The sequence below is a fragment of the Lepisma saccharinum genome, chromosome 3, assembly GCF_977018435.1.
Source record: "Lepisma saccharinum chromosome 3, izLepSacc3.1, whole genome shotgun sequence".
In the NCBI taxonomy this organism is placed as follows: Eukaryota; Metazoa; Arthropoda; class Insecta; order Zygentoma; family Lepismatidae; genus Lepisma; species Lepisma saccharinum.
In genome coordinates, this window is record NC_139231.1 from 68,259,092 (window position 1) to 68,275,841 (window position 16,750).

At 37.6% G+C, this 16,750-nt stretch overlaps 1 protein-coding gene across 2 annotated transcripts in view; it reads right to left on the reverse strand.

The window, feature by feature from the left end:
- Prx5 (Peroxiredoxin 5) overlaps nt 1-16,750 on the reverse strand; it is a 69,420-nt gene that overhangs the window by 3,869 nt on the left and 48,801 nt on the right. The window contains exon 1 of one of the 2 annotated variants that reach the window (XM_083119923.1): nt 8,830-8,957. The exons of the other annotated variant lie outside the window; for it this stretch is intronic. Coding sequence (XP_082976049.1) covers nt 8,830-8,859 — 30 coding nt within the window. The 5' untranslated portion in view covers nt 8,860-8,957. Of the gene's footprint in view, nt 1-8,829; nt 8,958-16,750 lie in introns of those variants that run through there. 2 annotated transcript variants of the gene reach the window in all.

Genomic DNA, 16,750 nt, shown 5'->3' on the forward strand with positions numbered 1-16,750 from the left:
AGTGTTGCTTACTATCAATCAATTTAACCATATGCAGGGAATTTTGTGTCTTTAAGACTCAAAGAAAAGGGCTAACGGAAAGATTGCAGCATAAGTATTAATTAACTGGATTTTCCACGTTTACAATCAAAGTAATGTAAATGTGAAACTAACTAACTCTCTAGCCTTCTTAAACCTGAAGGTTCATGGCTGCAGCAACGCAGGCCTTCCATCTGTCCCTATCCTGAGCAAGATCTATATACTCTTTTCCATCCCTATATACATTTCATGTAAAACACATGCTTTACCATTCATAAAGAGGTGTATATACGAAACCAACAAAACATGTGAGGTAAGGGGGAAGGGATAGGAGTGATGAAGGGATAAACAAGCACATCTCAAGTTTATATTTATGAAGACCCTACTGTTGAAAGGTTGAAGGTGTTTGCATTTCATGTAAATGTGAAAAATTCCTGAAATTTATTTTAAAAATAAACTTTTTTTTTACATTCGTGACGAAGTAGTTATCACAATTAGTTACAATGCGAGGGCCCCGGGTTCGAATTTGGCCTGAGTTTGGGTGTTCTTTTTAAGTCTCTCTTCATCATTGCGAGTAGCCAAAAATGGAAGAAAAGCAACACTAAATAACGAAAAGGAAAAATGCAATAAGAATAAGCGAGACAAAAATAGTGCTGTTGCCATTCCTGAAAATGAATGCAATTTTTTTTTTTTTTCGGAAATAGTGTTATTCTAGTCCAGGAGAAGGCTTGAAGAATAAATAAACCCCTTCCCCATACACTTTGGCAAACAGAATCGCAAAGTTGGCACTGAATATGCGATGGGAAAAATAATGGAAATCCTAAAGGAAGAAGAGTTTATGTCACAGCCAGGGGGGCACATGAGAGGAGGTACCCCCCCCCCCAACATCAGTCATCCAGGCTATAAAAATTACTTGAATAGTTTGTTTTCTTCACCTTGGCTTGTGGCCATGTTGGTTAAAGGCCAGCTTTGTAGGCTGAAATTCTAGGTTCGAGTCACCGTGTCTCCAAAATATTTTTTCTTACCAAATGGGTGCTACATAATGTATTTTAATCTCATGACACCAATTGCAGCCTGAAACTTTGTTACTGTTTGCATGCCAATAAGAAAATATGTATTGAAACTATTACTCGTTCAGAGAATGTCACTGTTACTCGAAACTACTTGAAATTGTGATTTTTTAGTTGCTGCTAAGCCTCGATATTTAAAACAAGTGCTAAAATTGAAAATTGTTGTGTGATAAAACACACCGTTAATATTCTGAAAAAGAAAACCGCTCAAATCAAATGAGTAAGTTGTGAGGAACATCAGCAGATGTATTTTAAGATGTTCCGTCATTCACGTGTCACTCTCCTCGTTTTATACATAGATAGATATTTACAAGTGACCCACTCGATGAATGCTCACACCTTAAGAGTACTTTTCAGAGGGGAAAGAAAGAAAGCCTGGTCCAAATTGTAAAGTCAAGACGTGCGCAGATTGTAGTTGTTATTATCAGAAACAAACAGAATTAATCAGTAACTGCAATTATTTACCTAAACATAACTATATGGCACTTAGAATAAAGCTGTAAAATATGTCTTTTGGATCATTAGCTGTTTGAGTTATTTCATAGTGCAAGAGTAAGTGTTTGGATCAACCCTCTCTTCTAAATCTGTAATTTTGTAAACGTCAAGGAATATCATTTGATCCGGTTGCAAGAGTTATTACTAAGAATTAAAAAAAAACTACTTTTAACTAAAATTATCGACCAAAATTGCTTTCTAGTAGTTTGTTTAAAAAGAAAGCACTATTTTCGGCAACTGGATAATTCATAAACATGGTGGAAAGTTTGCCTGCCTCTTTTTTTATCTAGAAATGTGTTGCACTTGTTTTAAATATCGAGGCTTAGCAGCAACTAAAAAATCACAATTTCAAGTAGTCTCGAGTAACAATCACATTCTCTGAACGAGTAATAGTTTCAATACATATTTTCTTATTGGCACGCAAACAATAACAAAGTTTCAGGCTGCAATTGGTGTGACGAGAATAAAATACATTATGTAGCACCCATTTGGCAAGAAAAAATATTTTGGAGACAAGGGGATTCGAACCTTGGATTTCAGCTTACAAAGCTGGCCTTTAACCGACATGGCCACAAGCCACGGTGAAGAAACCAAGCTATTCGAGTAATTTATCCATAAGATTGCATCTTTTCCTATCCAGCTTGAAATTTTGATGTCACTTCTCGCTAATTACATAAATTTGAAAGCAATACGCTTCATCAGGTAGGGTTCATATGCTGTACACATTGAGACAAAATACAAGTGAAGCTTGTGCATGAAAATTAATGAAGACTTTGGAAATTGTGCTTTTATGGAACGTCAGTGTTTGCAACCCTAAATGATAACAGTTCTCTAGTTTCCGTCAATATAGCGGATTCTGCTATGTGACGACTAATCTCATTAATCAACGGCACATAATGTTTTTTTTATTTTATACTATTTATTTCAAAATGAAGGGTCATTATTCTGGAATCTACGGAGACATTCATTCATTCATTCAGTAAGAATTTTACGAGATTTACGAGAGTCACAATTCTAATTTTGTGCTCCATTACGAAACCAACATGCACGTGTAAAACAAGTAAAGTCCGACAATTTTTATTTTACAAAAATTCTATTTACTGTTCAAGTTAAATGAGAGGACAAACATAGACTTCTTTTTAATAGCCTGGATGACTGATGTGGGTGGGGGGGGATACCTCCTCTCATATGCCCCCCTGGCTGTGACAAAAACTCTTCTTCTAATCGCATACTCAGTGCCAACTTTGCAACTGTTTGCCAAAGTGTGTGGGGAAGGGGTTTATTTATTCTACAAGCCTTCTACTGGACTAGGATAACACTATTTCCGAAATATTTTTTTTGCATTCATTTTCAGGAATGGCAATACCACTATTTCTGTCTCGCTTATTCTTATTGCATTTTTTCCTTTTCGTTATTTAGTATTGCTTTTCTTCCATTTTCGGCTACTCGCAACAATGAAGAACACCCAAGCTCAGGCCAAATTCGAACCCAGGGCCCTCGCATTCTAACGAATTGTGATAACTACTTCGTCACGAACATAAAAAAAGTGTTTCTTTTTAAAATAAATTTCAGGAATATTTCACATTTACATTACTTTGATTGTAAACGTGGAAAATCTAGTTAATTAATACTTATGCTGCAATCTTTCCATTAGTCCTTTTCTTTGAGTCTGAAAGACACAAAATTCCCTGCATATGGTTAAATTGATTGATGGTAAGCAACACTGCTGCTTTCCGAACACGAAGCTGCACTTCAACTCAAACGAGTGTGCCATTTTCTGTGAACAGAAGTGTACCTTATGCAAGCATCCACACTTTCCATTGACATGGCATTCTTCATTCATAGAAGAAAGTATCGCAGAATAGTGGTAATGATTGCGAAAGTAAATTTGAAGCTCTGAAAGTAATTACACAGTTTGCAGTTCCAAAAAGTCCTATTTACTGGCGTAAAGAACATTAAAGGTTAACTTATGCAAATATCCCCACTTCCCATCGACAATGCATTCATCAGACTCCTGTCCACACGAGGTTTGAAGGGTTGTCTTGCTCGAGACCAGCTCCAACATGAGATGTTGAAAGCATTTACGTAAATTATTATGCTAACAGCCCTAAACCTGACCTAACCACAAAACCCCTTTGCATCTCATACATGTGACCTACATGGAAAGAGCAGTCCATAACCAAGACAACGGTAAACTGAATGGCAGGTGGCAAGAGAAGAATCAATTTGTATATTATATGTGGCAATTTTCGTGTGCCACTTACAAAGTGTCAGCATGGCATGGGTTGGCCACCCCTATTCTATGCCATCCTTACAACTTTTCCAGCATTTACATACAGTATCTAACATTCTTATTCACACACATGGATTTAAAACAAAATGCTTTAATATATGAAAGGAAATACACTCTATTGAAATGTTTCTTTACAATTCAATAACTAATATTATTAAGAACATAAAATCTTACCCAAATTCTGTATAACCAATGACAATAATAAATTAAATGAAACTGAAAGAGAAACATGCCATTTCTTGTACAACTTTTCTATTCGTACACTTAATAATATAAAAGAAAAAGTGTATTCAGAACAAATTGACTAACAGCTCTAATACTTTGATGTGTATCCTTTGGCTTTAATTACTGCTTGACACCTGTTCTTCATAGAATTAACCAGTTTCCGAAATGTTTCAGAGCTTATTTTATTCCACTCGGCTTGCACAACAGTTTTCAACTCTTGTTTGGACTTGACGCCTGTTTCTCACACGTTATGCTTACTGTCATTGTCTTGTTAGAATCTGTCGATACGCGGCATGTCCATTTTTTGGGCACTCTGCTTTACATTGTTCTTCAATATGTCCAAATAGACATATGCACAGTGCTCAAAATTTTTCTTCAAAGCTAGGTGCCAGGTCTGAAAATCAGGCGCCAGGAAACTACCTACTAGCAATTGTGCATACTACAGTGTGTTTCAAAATTTGCACAACCCAAACTTTGAAAATGAATATCATGAAAACAGTAAGAGGTATTTACACCAGGTTTTCTGCACTAAACTAATCATGTACGCTATCACTGGGTTAATAAATTTATGTTAGCATGTATTCAAATAAAAGCAATTAGATTATTTTTAAAAAATATTGTTAATTTGCTGAAAACATCTGAGAATTGATTTTCAACAATATATACCAACGTAGAAATTTTCAGCAAAAAATGCAGGTTCGACCAGGACTCGAACACGGATCTCTGCCATTGTTATAACCACTGAGCTACTGAGCCAGCCAGGCCTCACCTAATTTTTCGCTGTCGCTGTTTTACCTGCGTGGAATCTTCTCTGCCAGTGCTACCGCAACGGGATCTGTTGTATTTTAAATACAGTAGACTTCGACGTTGCCTGGTTCCTCCCAGCGGAGATGTTAATTATTGAATATCAGGTACACACAGGAAATGTACAACGTAGAAATTTTCAGCGAAAAATGCATTAATATCTGTACGCTGGGAGGATCCAGGCAATGTCGAAGTCTACTGTGTTTCAAAGGCAACAGATCCCGTTGCGGCAGCACTGGCAGAGACTATTGCACACATGCAAAACAGCAACAGCGAGAAATCAGACGAGGCCAGGCTGGCTCAGTGGTTATAGAAATTGTATGGTATGCCAGAGACCCAGGTTCGAGTCCTGGTCGGGCCTGTATTTTTCACTGAAAATTTCTATGTAGTACATCTGTGTGTGCCTAATCTTCAATAATAATACCAACTCTTAACAATTTGTGGGATCATTTGTTGGTGTTTGACTAGTCGTAAAACAGTTGCTTTGTGAGGTACAGCAGAAGCAGGAATTTTTTCTTGGAAAACCTCTTTCACATGAGTGTAAGAATGAGTAGTAAAATACTCTTCAGCAATGCACACGTGCTGCTCCAAGGAATACGCCATGCTGAATCAATTAAAAGAACAGGCATAATAGCGTCGAAAGTGAGCGAAGAGAATTCAGTGTAACCAGAGGCAGACTAGGATTCTCTCAAGAGTCCAATTTTGGCACAAAATCTTGGTTTGTGATTTTTCACGTAAATGTATAGCCAATACTTAGGCACATGTGGCGTGCGTCTGATGACAATACTTCGACTTGCTAGCATTGCCATTTATGTCCCAAAAATCGCCAATAAAAAATCCATCAAATGTTGCACATGACCAATATTGGTCCCAAATGAATCATCAGACATCTAATTATGACAACTCTATAATTTCTTACGTATTTTTCTCATTCAAAAGTGCATTTCTGGAAAAATTGTAACGCTGCTATCCGCTAGTTATTAATTTATCTAAATTTTCTGTATGGAGAAAACATTGAAAAAGCATTAAGCATTGAAAAATGTCTCAATGGATGAGACTTTATAATGCAGAAAACCCGGTGTAAATATCTCGTACGGTTTTCATGATCTACATTTTCAAAGTTTGGGTTGTGCAACTTTTGAAACACACTGTATAAGAAGCTGAGCATCACGGTATTCAAAACATCGCTAAATCATTTGAGAAAACAGGAAATGGGGTGTTGGGGGACAAAGAGTAAGAAATTATTACTGTCACACTGGAATGTTCACAACGTTGATTAAAAAAAAAAATCATTTGCTAACTTACACTGTACTGCAATTTGAACTTAGAATCATCAAAATTTCGTACATATTACAGCAAAAGATCACAGTCGCCATGCTGAAATTTTTAGTCGCCATGGCGACTGGCATTTTTCGAGCCCTGCATATGCATCCATGATACCATCAATAAACTGGATGGTACCAACACCTTTGAACGACATACAGCCCCAAATCATTAATGACCCACCACCGTGTTTTACTGTTTGAACTGTGTTAATGTGATCATTGTCCTTATTTGATTTTCTCCAGACCCTATTTATCCCATCTGACCCATATATATTAACCTTGGACTCGTCTGACCACATGACACTATCCCAAAATTCCTGGTTCTTGTGGATGTGCTCTTTCGCGAATGGAAGTCTATTCCTGCGATTCACCTTATTTACATATGGCCTCCATGCTTCCACAAGGCATGTCTGACAGTTTGATCGGACATCATCTTGCCAGCAACATTTTCTACTAACGCTCGTAACTGAGGAACACTTAGTCGGGGTTTTCTCGCACTCTTTTTAAAATAAAGCATTCATCATGTTTATTCAACAGTCTCTCTTTTGGTTTTCTCGGCACATTTTGTGTTGAACCTTCCTCTCTAAATTTGTTAACTATGTATTGAACTGTGGAGTGTGATTTATTGACTGTTTGTCCAATTTTTCTTAATGAATAACCTTTAAGGGCCAAATTTATAATAACATCCTTCAGATCGGAACTAAGTTCCTTCACCTTGCCCATTTCGAACACGCTGATAGATAGACGATAGGCCTACAACAATACCAACGACAGCATTCCGCTTGACGGGGAGCGTGCGTACATGTTCAAACTTGTTATGAAGTTGCAAATTGCACGAAATCGCCCGAATAGAGGTGGCGCTGTATGTGAGGAAGATTGAAACTCTTGCCTGTACAAATGACAATGTTGCATTAAACAGAGTGTTTTTCTCTTTTCACACAAATTATATGCTCTGTTTATACACTTTGAACATATATTTTTATTGACATTTGTTGGTGAAACCTTCATTAACATTAATTTCCAGGTACATATGAAAATTAATATATTTACTAGTAGATATGACATTTTTTCCTCTGAAATTCTATGTGTACGAATAACAATGTTACATACTGTACATAAATATTACAGGCAAATTGTCCATAACTGTTTTCATTCATTTTTCTCCTACATCCAAAATTTTGTTTTCAAGGAATTAAAGTGTACTGCTGCTTGTGCAGGTTGCCAACTGCTTTGCTGGTGCATTTTTTCTAATTCTTTAACATCACATTGCATAAAATTAAATGAATGTACAATTTGCCTGGTAATGTTTTTCCGCTTACGGTTCAGATTCTTTTATGATTTTTTTCAAGTTCTCCTAGCAGGAAGACTGATTATCGTACAATTTTTGCAATCATTGTCACATGAAATTTGAAGCTTCCTTAAAGTAATTGAGCACTGTTTGGATTTCGAAAAAAAGATGTTGAAAAAAAAACAACTTAAAAATTACCTTACGCAAGCATGCATGCTTTGGACAATGTATTTTCCATTGACAAGTGACTAAGTGTCGTAGACTAGAGGGAATTGATGTAGACTAGAGGGAATTAATGTAGAAGTAAATCTGAACCTTAGTAGAATGCATTTAGGGACTTTATTTTAATGCCTGCCTAACCTAACTACGAAAACATAAATTGAACAAAATCTTAAGTAATCACTAAAACCCCGCAGTATGTGTTAACATAAGTAAATCGAAATCGAACCATGTTACAATTGCATTCGTAGCATGATGAAATCGCAATAAAACAAAAGAAACTTGGCCCCCTTTTTATATTGTGCTGTCAGGAACTTGTAGGTATTGAAGGTGTGAAGGTGACTGTCAAATGAGTGATGCATAGGATTCTACCCTTGTCTGTGTTTCAAGGATGCAACCAGTGTGTAAGTGGTGTTAAACATTGCATTTTTTTTACATGTCAAATTTCTATTGTGGACAACTATTGTATACTAAGGTATTATACTGTTGCAAAAAAAAGGAGCGAATTTACAATATAGAGAAAGTCTCCAATTTTGTTAATTTTAGGTATACTAACTAATTTTGACCTCCTAATCACGAATCTGTTGAAGAAAACCGGGAGTCACGTCTGAAAATTTGAAAAAAAGCCGATTGAATTTTTTATATATATAGGTGTATATGGGTAGTTTTACTAACAAAAATTTAATCTCCTGTCATTGTGTCCAACCACGCAGTTGTTTTACAAGAAATGATTTATGATGTTCAATTCTAGTACGATCCCTATTTTTTTGATGAATTTAGGGGTGAAATGAGTGCTAATGGAACCTAACCTAACAGGCCTAACCTAACCTCGTGTAAATGGTTCGTGGGGCTACCCGTGGATGGTTTTTGGGGCTAACGTCAATAGTTTGTGGGGCTACCCGTGGATGGTTTTTGGGGCTACCCGTGGATGGATTTTGGATTGTTGCTAACGAACAATTTTTCATCAAAATGTACAATTTCCAGATGTGACCCCCGGTTTTTTACAACAGATTCGTGATTAGGAGGCCAAAATTAGGTAGTATACCGAAAATTAACGAAATTGGAGACTTTCTCTATATTGTAAATTCTTACCAAAAAGAAATCGACTTTGTAATAGGCCATTAGCAGACCAAAGAAAGGTAATTCTAAATTGCAATGTCATCCACAAGTAGTTCCCAAATATACAAACAAATTTAGTGCCTAAAGATAACTTGGCAAGATTAACTTATCACATGACTTATCGTACGATTACAATAGTATCAAAATCCAACGTAATCTATTGATATTAATAAGATTCTCTCTCTCGTGACCTTGAGCTTCAATGTCTACATTTTCAATATCCGTGAAGTTAGCCTGAAGCGCCAGCCTGATCTGCGCATCCCTCAGTGAAGCTAGCCACACATTGTCCTTCCTTAGTCACCAATAGCGGGAAGGTAGCGTAACGTAGCTACCTTCCCGCTGTATCAGGGTGCAGGGTGCATGATATAAGGGTTGCCAGGGATGTAAGTGCAAAATATTAGAAAACGTCAGTGAAGTAGAAAAAAACGATGAATGTAATCCTTTTTTGTGTCGAAACTTTTGTTTTGCCCTTAGATAAATCGTTTCCGCCTTCCCACTATATTTCTGTACATTCCCTGATTTATATTTCGGCAATCAATTAAGGCTTACGTTGAAGTTTAAGGAAAACTATTATTAATAATAATATTGTTATTAAACGAATTTTGATACCGTGCCAAAGAACTGGCTTCGATACTTGGTGAAGCATGTGTTATTCGTATAATCTTCTGAAAAATTGCAAAGTTATTAATTTTAAATTTCGTAATCTGTTATATTAAAACAAGATAACTCTTTGCTCTTAGTGTTTATTTTCCAGGAATATATTGTATCTTCCCCTTCCCCGTATCGGATCTACTCTACAATAACCAGAAAATCTACACACTATTACACTTTTCAAGAAGCAGTGTTTACAGTTTTCACATTACAAAATATAACATGAAGATTTTAAAATAAAAACTTCCACGAGTTTCCTCTCTGGCTATGGTCCTGTATCCTCTGATTAGTCGATATGTTCTCTACGCCCAACACTAGAAGCGCAGAACCGACTTCAAGGCGAACCCATTTTTTCAGGATGCAATGAAACTCCTCTGTATTGACTTAAATTGACTCTAGACATGTTAGACTACAACACATTGCCATTAAAAATTACATATAATCAAAATGCCCCCCCTCAGGGAGCGCCAAAAAAGTGTAGAAATGTATCGAAAAGCCGATTTCAACGACGGACTATTTTCATAATATGGTATTATAATTCCTCAAATGTACCTGGACCTAATCTACGTATGTCGCACAAAAGGACTACGCGAAAGAAACCAATAAAATCACTTATTTACGCCCCTAAATTGAACTCCGAAATTGTCACTTTGGACGTTCCGTCAGCCCGAACGAGGAACACTTCAAGCGAAAATCGGATTTAAAGGACGGCCCTATTTCTAAACGAGGCCATCTATTTCAGTGAAATGTACTTAGGGTCAAAATACTTATATAGGACAACAACTCTCATACTATGAAATTCATTGTTTCACCTATTTACGCTCATAAAGTAACGTCAAAGACCGTCAGGCTGAGCATGTCCTTGGAATGTACGCCCAAAACTAGAAGCGTAGAACAGACGTCAAGGCGAGTCTATATTTTCAGGATGCAATGAAATTCCACTGTATTGACTTAAATTGACTCTAGACATGTTAGACTACAATGCCTTGCCATTGACAATTTCATATAATCAATATGACCCCCCTAAGGGAGCGCCAAAGAAGTGTAGAAATCTATCGAAAAGTCGATTTCAAGGACGGACAATTTTTATAATATGGTATTATAATTCCTCAAATGTACCTGAATTTAATCTACGGATGTCACACAAGAGGACTACGCGAAAGAAACCAATAAAATCATTTATGTACCCCCTCAAATCGAACTCCGAAGTCGTCACTTTGGACGTCGCGTCAGCAATGAACGACGAACGGTTGAGCAAAAAACGGATTTAAAGGATCGGCCTATTTCTAAACGAGGCCATCTATTTCAGTGAAATGTACTTAGGGTCAAAATACGTATATAGGACAACAACTCTCATACAATGAAATTCATTGTTTCACCTATTTACGCTCATAAAGTAACGTCAAAAACTGTCAGGCTGAGCATGTACTTGGAATGTACGCCCAACACTAGAAGCGCAGAACAGACGTCAAGGCGAGTCTATATTTTCAGGATAAAATGAAATTCCACTGTATTGACTTAAATTGACACTAGACATGTTAGACTACAATACCTCTCATTTGACAATTTCATATAATCAATATGACCCCCCTCAGGGAGCGCCAAAGAAGTGTAGAAGTGTAACGAAAAGTCGATTTCAAGGACGGGCTATTTTCATAATATGGTATTATAATTCCTCAAATGTACCTGGACGTAATCTACGTATGTCGCACAACAGGACTACGCGAAAGAAACCAATAAAATCACTTATCTACAACCCTAAATTGAACTCCGAAATTGTCACTTTGGACGTTGCGTCAGCCCGAACGAGGAACACTTCAAGGGAAAAACGGATTTAAAGGACCACCCTATTTTTAAACGAGGACATCTATTTCAGTGAAATGTACTTAGGGTCAAAATAATTATATGGGACAACAACTCTCATACTATGAAATTCATTGTTTCACCTAATCACGCTCGTAAAGTATCCTCAAACAACGTCAGGCTGAGCATGTACTTGGAATGTACGTCCAACACTAGAAGCGCAGAACAGACTTGAAGGCGTGTCTATATTTTCAGGATGCATGAAATTCCACTGTATTGACTTAAATCGACTCTAGACATGTTGGACTACAATGCCTTGCATTTGACAATTTCATATAATCAATATGAACCCCCTCAGGGAGCGCCAAAGAAGTGTAGAAATGTATCGAAATGTCGAATTCAAGGACGGACTATTTTCATAATATGGTATTATAATTCCTCAAATGTACCTGGACGTAATCTACGCAAGTCGCACAACAGGACTATGCGAAAGAAACCAATAAAATCACTTATCTACACCCTCAAATCGAACTCCGAAATTGTCACTTTGGACGTTGCGTCAGCCCGAACGAGGAACACTTCAAGCGAAAAACGGATTTAAAGGACCGCCCTATTTCTAAACGAGGCCATCTATTTCAGTGAAATGTACTTTGGGTCAAAATACTTATATGGGACAACAACTCTCATACTATGAAATTCATTGTTTCACCTATTTACGCTCATAAAGTAACGTCAAAAACTGTCAGGCTGACCATGTACTTGGAATGTACGCCCAACACTAGAAGCGCAGAACAGATGTCAATGGCGAGTCTATATTTTCAGGATGCAATGAAATTCCACTGTATTGACTTAAATTGACTCTAGACATGTTAGACTACAATGCCTTGCCATTGACAATTTCATTAAATCAATATGACCCCCCTCAGGGAGCGCCAAAGAAGTGTAGAAATGTATCGAAAAGTCGATTTCAAGGACGGACTATTTTCATAATATGGTATTATAATTCCTCAAATGTAACTGGACTTAATCTACGGATCTCGCACAACATGACTGCGCGAGGTAATCCACAAAAATCACTTATATACCCCTTCAAATCGAACTCCGAAGTCGTCACTTTGGACGTCACGTCAGCAATGAACGACGAACGGTTGAGCAAAAAACGGATTTAAAGGACCGGCCTATTTCTAAACGAGGCCATCTATTTCAGTGAAATGTACTTAGGGTCAAAATACTTATATAGGACAACAACTCTCATACTATGAAATTCATTGTTTCACCTATTTACGCTCATAAAGTAACGTCAAAGACCGTCAGGCTGAGCATGTACTTGGAATGTACGCCCAACACTAGAAGCGCAGAACAGACGTGAAGGCGACTGTATATTTTCAGGATGCAATGAAATTGCACTGTATTGACTTAAATTGACTGTATACATTTAGACTACAATGCCTTGCCATTGACAATTTCATATAATCAATATGAACCCCCTCAGGGAGCGCCAAAGAAGTGTAGAAATGTATCGAAAAGTCGAATTCAAGGACGGACTATTTTCATAATATGGTATTATAATTTCTCAAATGTACTTGGACTTAATCTACGCATGTCGCACAACATGACTACGCGAAAGAAACCAATAAAATCATTTATGTACCCCCTCAAATCGAACTCCAAAGTCGTCACTTTGGACGTCGCGTCAGCAATGAACGACGAACGGTTGAGCAAAAAACGGATTTAAAGGACCGGCCTATTTCTAAACGAGGCCATCTATTTCAGTGAAATGTACTTAGGGTCAAAATACTTATATAGGACAACAACTCTCATACAATGAAATTCATTGTTTCACCTATTTACGCTCATAAAGTAACGTCAAAAACTGTCAGGCTGAGCATGTACTTGGAATGTACGCCCAACACTAGAAGCGCAGAACAGACGTCAAGGCGAGTCTATATTTTCAGGATAAAATGAAATTCCACTGTATTGACTTAAATTGACACTAGACATGTTAGACTACAATGCCTCTCATTTGACAATTTCATATAATCAATATGACCCCCCTCAGGGAGCGCCAAAGAAGTGTAGAAGTGTAACGAAAAGTCGATTTCAAGGACGGGCTATTTTCATAATATGGTATTATAATTCCTCAAATGTACCTGGACGTAATCTACGTATGTCGCACAACAGGACTGCGCGAGGTAATCCACAAAAATCACTTATCTACCCCTTCAAATCGAACTCCGAAGTCGTCACTTTGGACGTCACGTCAGCAATGAACGACGAACGGTTGAGCAAAAAACGGATTTAAAGGACCGGCCTCTTTCTAAACGAGGCCATCTATTTCAGTGAAATGTACTTAGGGTCAAAATACTTATATAGGACAACAACTCTCATACAATGAAATTCATTGTTTCACCTATTTACGCTCATAAAGTAACGTCAAAAACTGTCAGGCTGACCATGTACTTGGAATGTACGCCCAACACTAGAAGCGCAGAACAGATGTCAATGGCGAGTCTATATTTTCAGGATGCAATGAAATTCCACTGTATTGACTTAAATTGACTCTAGACATGTTAGACTACAATGCCTCTCCATTGACAATTTCATATAATCAATATGACCCCCCTCAGGGAGCGCCAAAGAAGTGTAGAAATGTATCGAAAAGTCGATTTCAAGGACGGACTATTTTCATAATATGGTATTATAATTCCTCAAATGTAACTGGACTTAATCTACGGATCTCGCACAACATGACTGCGCGAGGTAATCCACAAAAATCACTTATCTACCCCTTCAAATCGAACTCCGAAGTCGTCACTTTGGACGTCACGTCAGCAATGAACGACGAACGTTGAGCAAAAAACGGATTTAAAGGACCGGCCTCTTTCTAAACGAGGCCATCTATTTCAGTGAAATGTACTTAGGGTCAAAATACGTATATAGGACAACAACTCTCATACTATGAAATTCATTGTTTCACCTATTTACGCTCATAAAGTAACGTCAAAGACCGTCAGGCTGAGCATGTACTTGGAATGTACGCCCAACACTAGAAGCGCAGAACAGACGTGAAGGCGAGTCTGTATTTTCAGGATGCAATGAAATTGCACTGTATTGACTTAAATTGACTGTATTTATGTTAGACTACAATGCCTTGCCATTGACAATTTCATATAATCAATATGACCCCCCTCAGGGAGCGCCAAAGAAGTGTAGAAATGTATCGAAAAGTCGAATTCAAGGACGGACTATTTTCATAATATGGTATTATAATTTCTCAAATGTACTTGGACTTAATCTACGCATGTCGCACAACATGACTACGCGAAGTAATCAACAAAAATCACTTATCTACCCCTTCAAATGGAACTCCGAAGTCGTCACTTTGGACGTCGCGTCAGCAATGAACGACGAACGGTTGAGCAAAAAACGTATTTAAAGGACCGGCCTATTTCTAAACGAGGCCATCTATTTCAGTGAAATGTACTTAGGGTCAAAATACTTATATAGGACAACAACTCTCATACTATGAAATTCATTGTTTCACCTATTTACGCTCATAAAGTAACGTCAAAGACCGTCAGGCTGAGCATGTACTTGGAATGTACGCCCAACACTAGAAGCGCAGAACAGATGTCAATGGCGAGTCTATATTTTCAGGATGCAATGAAATTCCACTGTATTGACTTAAATTGACTCTAGACATGTTAGACTACAATGCCTTGCCATTGACAATTTCATATAATCAATATGACCCCCCTCAGGGAGCGCCAAAGAAGTGTAGAAATGTATCGAAAAGTCGATTTCAAGGACGGACTATTTTCATAATATGGTATTATAATTCCTCAAATGTAACTGGACTTAATCTACGGATCTCGCACAACATGACTGCGCGAGGTAATCCACAAAAATCACTTATATACCCCTTCAAATCGAACTCCGAAGTCGTCACTTTGGACGTCACGTCAGCAATGAACGACGAACGGTTGAGCAAAAAACGGATTTAAAGGACCGTAATATTTCTAAACGAGGCCATCTATTTCAGTGAAATGTACTTAGGGTCAAAATACTTATATAGGACAACACCTCTCATACTATGAAATTCATTGTTTCACCTATTTACGCTCATAAAGTAACGTCAAAGACCGTCAGGCTGAGCATGTACTTGGAATGTACGCCCAACACTAGAAGCGCAGAAGACACGTTAAGGCGAGTCTATATTTTCAGGATGCAATGAAATTCCACTGTATTGACTTAAATTGACACTAGAAATGTTAGACTACAATGCCTCTCATTTGACAATTTCATATCAATATAACCCCCTTCAGGGAGCACCAAAGAAGTGTATAAGTGTAACGAAAAGTCGATTTCAAGGACGGGCTATTTTTATAATATGGTATTATAATTCCTCAAATGTACCTGGACGTAATCTACGTATGTCGCACAACAGGACTAGGTGTAAGAAACCAATAAAATCACTTATCTACAACCCTAAATTGAACTCCGAAATTGTCACTTTGGACGTTGCGTCAGCCCGAACGAGGAACACCTCAAGGGAAAAACGGATTTAAAGGACCACCCTATTTCTAAACGAGGCCATCTATTTCAGTGAAATGTATTTAGGGTCAAAATAATTATATAGGACAACAACTCTCATACTATGAAATTCATTGTTTCACCTAATCACGCTCATAAAGTATCCTCAAAAACCGTCAGGCTGAGCATGTACTTGGAATGTACGTCCAACACTAGAAGCGCAGAACAGACTTGAAGGCGTGTCTATATTTTCAGGATGCAATGAAATTCCATTGTATTGACTTAAATTGACTCTAAACATGATAGACTACAATGCCTTGCATTTGACAATTTCATATAATCAATATGACCCCCCTCAGGGATCGCCAAAGAAGTGTAGAAATGTATCGAAATGTCGATTTCAAGGACGGACTATTTTCATAATATGGTATTATAATTCCTCAAATGTACCTGGACTTAATCTACGCATGTCGCACAACAGGACTACGCGAAAGAAACCAATAAAATCACTTATCTACACCCTCAAATCGAACTCCGAAATTGTCACTTTGGACGTTGCGTCAGCCCGAACGAGGAACACATCAAGCGAAAAACGGGATTTAAAGGACCGGCCTATTTCTAAACGAGGCCATCTATTTCAGTGAAATGTACTTTAGGTCAAAATACTTATATGGGACAACAACTCTCATACTATGAAATTCATTGTTTCACCTATTTACGCTCATAAAGTAACGTCAAAGACCGTCAGGCTGAGCATGTACTTGGAATGTACGCCCAACACTAGAAGCGCAGAACAGACGTCAATGGCGAGTCTATATTTTCAGGATGCAATGAAATTCCACTGTATTGACTTAAATTGACTCTAGACATGTTAGACTACAATGCCTTGCCATTGACAATTTCATAT